We start from the raw sequence: 4,440 nt of genomic DNA, 5'->3' as shown, positions 1-4,440 counted from the left end.
CAGGAGACAGATCACTTGATCTTTACCTGTTAGGTTCACTCCCTCTGGGGCACCAGGCATTGGCCACTGTCAGTAGACAGGATACTGAGCTGGATGGACCTTTGATCTGACTCAGTATGGCCATTCTTATGTTCTTATGTTCTTATAGACCTCATTTTCTAAAGACAGAGTCCTCTACCCATCAAGCCAAAGAACAACTTCAGTGCCCTTGGATGTAAGTGGGATTCTTCACTGAGGCTGCTGAGATACCTAGTGGCCTAGTCACTACTCCATCCTTTCTACCCATAAATATGAAAGACATGGGCTGAGATAGTCAAAGAGTCCCAGGGGAACTGGATGCCTTGCTCTGCTGACATTCAATGGGATTTGGGTTCTGGACTGTCTCTTGTTTGAGAACCCCTTCCTTAATTATTTATTACAGACTAACCCAAAATTAACATAAGCCCACGGTTCCCAGTACAGGTGTTTCACCAGGAACTCTAGACATACAAACGAGCAGTGGCAGGATAAACAAAGGAGATGTGACACTACTTGGATACTGAGTCATGGAGCAGTAGAATGGTGAATGTGGCCATAATGTTGTAGACAGTATTAAATGTCACCATGAAGAGAAGTGCCAGAACCAACAGCTAGGAGTTAAGCCAGAAATGAAATGCAAATCCAAGAGAGGCGGAGATTGATAGCATGGATCCATTCTACATGTAACCTGAAAACCCTCTCCAGGATGTTAAGAAAAAAGAAAGAAAAGTAGAATAAAATAATAATTTTATTGTTTCTCCTTTTCTGAGTGGTAGCTGAGATTGAGTCCTTACAGTTTAGTTGGAGGAAAAATCAGTAATGTGGAGTCTGGGTTTCTTCTCTCTGTAATTTGTTTGTGTACATTATATGCACCAGTCATGGAATAGAGGTCGTCACAGACAGCATATAGACAATCTCATCTCAGAAATTTCTGCCCAGATACCAGCACCCAATTTCCAGAGAACAACAAATATAGGATTGAAAAGCACTTTCTCCATAAGTGTTTTTTGTACTTTTACTTGACATTGCTTTTGTTATTGTTGTTATAAAGAGATGGACTATCAAAACAAACAAACAAAATAATCACTTCATTTATTTATTTATTTTGATTGCCTTTAATTTGTTTAGGAACTTTTATACTTTTTAATCACTGCAATAGAACATATATTTAGAAACACCAGTACAATCTTCTCACATGTAAAATTATGCAGCATTTGGGAATCCAGGACACCAAGCAGAGAAAAATATGATAATAAACCACATCCAGGAATCCAAGACTTGTGCCATGTAAGATGTGGACATTTCTCAAATCAAACAGAGCAGAAAAGCTGATAAAACACATAACTAAAATCTCGAATGCCCCTGTATGAATGCAGTTATTGATAACCATTGATGGACTTTTTCTCCAGAAACCTATCTCATTCTATTTTTAACCTGCCCCATTCTGTACCTGGGTTTAAAAAAGAATGAGATAAATTCATGGAGAATAGGTCCATCAATGGCTATTATTCTTAGTAACTAGGAAAGCAATTCCATGCTCTGGAAATCCCTAAAATTGTGACTGCCAGATTCTGGGACTGGACAAAAGGGATGGATCACTCAATAATTGCCCTCCTCTGTTCATTCCCTTTGAAGCACCTGGCATTGGCTACTGTTGGAAGACAGGACACAGAACTAGATGGACCATTGGTCTGACCCAGTATGGCTGTTCTTAAGTTCAGCGCATATGAGTTATGATTCTGGTTAGGGCTGTAGCAAATATCAACTAGGAATATCACCATCCCAAAATTTACTTTGTCCTCATATTCCCCAAGGAAGCTCCAATTGGCATGAACTAGGGACATACTAGATGCCAACTCCCTTGCTAGTTAAGCCATATTGAATCATTCCCATACCAGTCACTCCGTCTCATTTTATGGGAGCACCATATATTTACTGATGACTTTTCTCAGTGCTTCCTTGATTTCTTTGTTCCTCAGGCTATAGATGAGGGGATTGGCCAGGGGAGTCAGGACTGTGTAGAAGACAGAGAAGACTTTGTTAAGATCTCTAAGTGTGTCAGTGTTTGGTAACATGTAGACAATGATTACAGTCCCATAGAAAATTGTCACCACCATGAGGTGAGAGGAACAGGTGGAAAAAGCCTTTTGCCTGCCAGTGGTGGAAGGGATTTTCAGGATAGTGGAGATAATGCAAACATAGGATGCCAAGGTTAATAGAAATGGGGGCAGGGTGTCCATGAAAGAGAATATCAGGGTCGCTAGTTTAATCAGACTGGTGTCACTGCAGGAGAGTTTAATCACTGGGGTGAAATCACAAAGGAAATGGTTAATTTCATTGGGTCCACAGAAGTATAACTGTGACATTAAACATGTTATTATGGTCGTTGTCAGAAATCCATTCATCCATGATCCAACTGCTAGCTGGAGGCAGATTCTGCCATTCATAAGGGCTGCATAGTGAAGTGGTTTACGTATTGCTAAATACCGATCATAAGACATTGCTGCCAGGAGACAACATTCTGTAGCTGCCAGGAAACCAAAGAAATAAAATTGCACAATACATCCACAGAATGATATAGTCCTGTCCCCAGTCAAGAGACTGGCCAGCACCCTGGGCAGGATGGTGGAGGTGTAGCAGGTCTCCAAGCAGGACAAGTTCCCCAGGAAAAAGTACATGGGGGTGTGAAGATGCTGATCAGCCACAACTAGCACTACAATGAGGATGTTCCCAACCACAGTCACAATATAGACCACTAAAAACAGCAGGAAGAGGCAATATTGCAGTTCAGGTCGATCCCCAAATCCCAGGAGGATGAATTCAGTTATACATGTTTGATTTTTCCCTTCTTCTTTCTTCATGAGCTTTCTTCTTGCAGGGTTCTCCTTTTCTTATTCTGCATGAGATTTACCTAATGATATTTTTAAAAAGCAATGAGCATTGAAACAATTTACTGTACTGTTAATCTCATTAGATTTCCAGCTGTTTGATTCAAGAGAAGTTCAAAGTGAAAATGGAGAGTAGTTATATGCTCTCATTAAAACAAGAAACTCCTTTAATCCCACAATTTACATAAGACTTTCAATAGAGATTCCCCACTCACCAGCCCCAAAGAGCTGCTAAACTGTTAATTTCTCATTCTTCAGCCCCCAACTTTGTTCATTCATAGATTTAAAAGCCAGAACGGACCTTTGGATTTGAAGGCCTTCATGTCTGACCTCATGTATTACACAGAACTTCATAAGAACATAAAAACGACCATACTGGGTCAGACTAAAGGTCCATCTAACTTAGTATCTGTCCACTGACAGTGACCAATGCCAGATGCCCCATAGGGAGTGAACCTAACAGGCAATGATCGAGTGTCTCTTTTCCTGTATCCGGTCTCCATACTTTGACAACAGAGTTAGGGACACCGATTCCTTACCCATCCTGTGGAATAGCATTTATGGACTTAACCAACCATGAAGTTATCCAGTTCTCGGGTTTAAACATGTTATATTCTAGCCTTACAACATTCCTCAGGTACGGAGTTCACAGTTGACTGTGTGCCTGTGTGATGAGACTTCCTTTTACTTGTTTTTAAACCTGCTGCTATTTTTTCATTTTGGTGACCCCTGTTCTTGTATATTATGGGAATAGTAAAATCTTTTCCTTACCCGTTCTCACATCATCGATGATTGTTATACCTTATTGATCTCCCTATTAGTTTCCTCTTTTCCAAGCTGAGAGACCTAGCTCTAATCTTTCTCGTTATGGGACCCTCTCCAACCCTAATCATTTTTAGTTGTCGTTCTCTAGACCTTTTCTTTGTGCCAGTATTACCTTTTTTGAGGGGAGGAGACCAGATTTGTACACAGTATCAACATGTTGGCGTACATTGATTATATAAGGGCAAATAATTATTCTCAGTTTAGTCTCTATACCTTTTATGATTCCTAATGTGCCTGTTTGCTTTTTTGACACCTCTGCCGCATGTGTGCGAGATTCTTCAGAGAACTATCTGTGAGCACTCAAGATCTTTTTGCCTGACTCTTGTAGCTAATAGCCTCCTTCACTTGTATGTATGTTGGGGGTTATTTTTTTTCAATTGTTGCATTATTTTTAACATGTATCCACATTATCATTTGCCAGTTTGTTGCCCATACTTATTTTTGTGAGATCTTTTTTGAGTTATTCACAGTTGCTTTGTCTAACGATCTCGAGCAGTTCAGTATCATTCTGCAACTTTTGCCATCTCCATGTTTACCCCTTTCTCCAGATCATGGATATGAATAAATGAATAGGTTGGTCCTAGGATGCCCTTGGGGGAACCACTAGTTACCTCTCCGATTCTGAGATATTGATCATTTGATTCCTACCCTTTGTTCCTGTTTTTAACCAGTTTCTCAATCATGAAGGGACCCTTCCTTATCCCTGACG

The 4,440-nt window shown here is 40.2% G+C and overlaps 1 protein-coding gene across 1 annotated transcript; it reads right to left on the bottom strand.

The window, feature by feature from the left end:
* Positions 1 to 1,882: 1,882 nt before the first annotated feature.
* LOC116821996 (olfactory receptor 5AP2-like) lies at positions 1,883 to 2,879 on the bottom strand. The gene is given in 2 exon segments (XM_032775554.1): positions 1,883 to 1,942; positions 1,944 to 2,879. Coding segments are annotated over 2 exon segments (996 nt in total).
* Positions 2,880 to 4,440: the final 1,561 nt, after the last annotated feature.

This window comes from Chelonoidis abingdonii, chromosome 14 (assembly GCF_003597395.2).
Source record: "Chelonoidis abingdonii isolate Lonesome George chromosome 14, CheloAbing_2.0, whole genome shotgun sequence".
Classification (NCBI taxonomy): Eukaryota; Metazoa; Chordata; order Testudines; family Testudinidae; genus Chelonoidis; species Chelonoidis abingdonii.
Note: the sequence above shows the minus strand (reverse complement) of the source record. Positions and strands in the feature narration are given on the sequence as shown.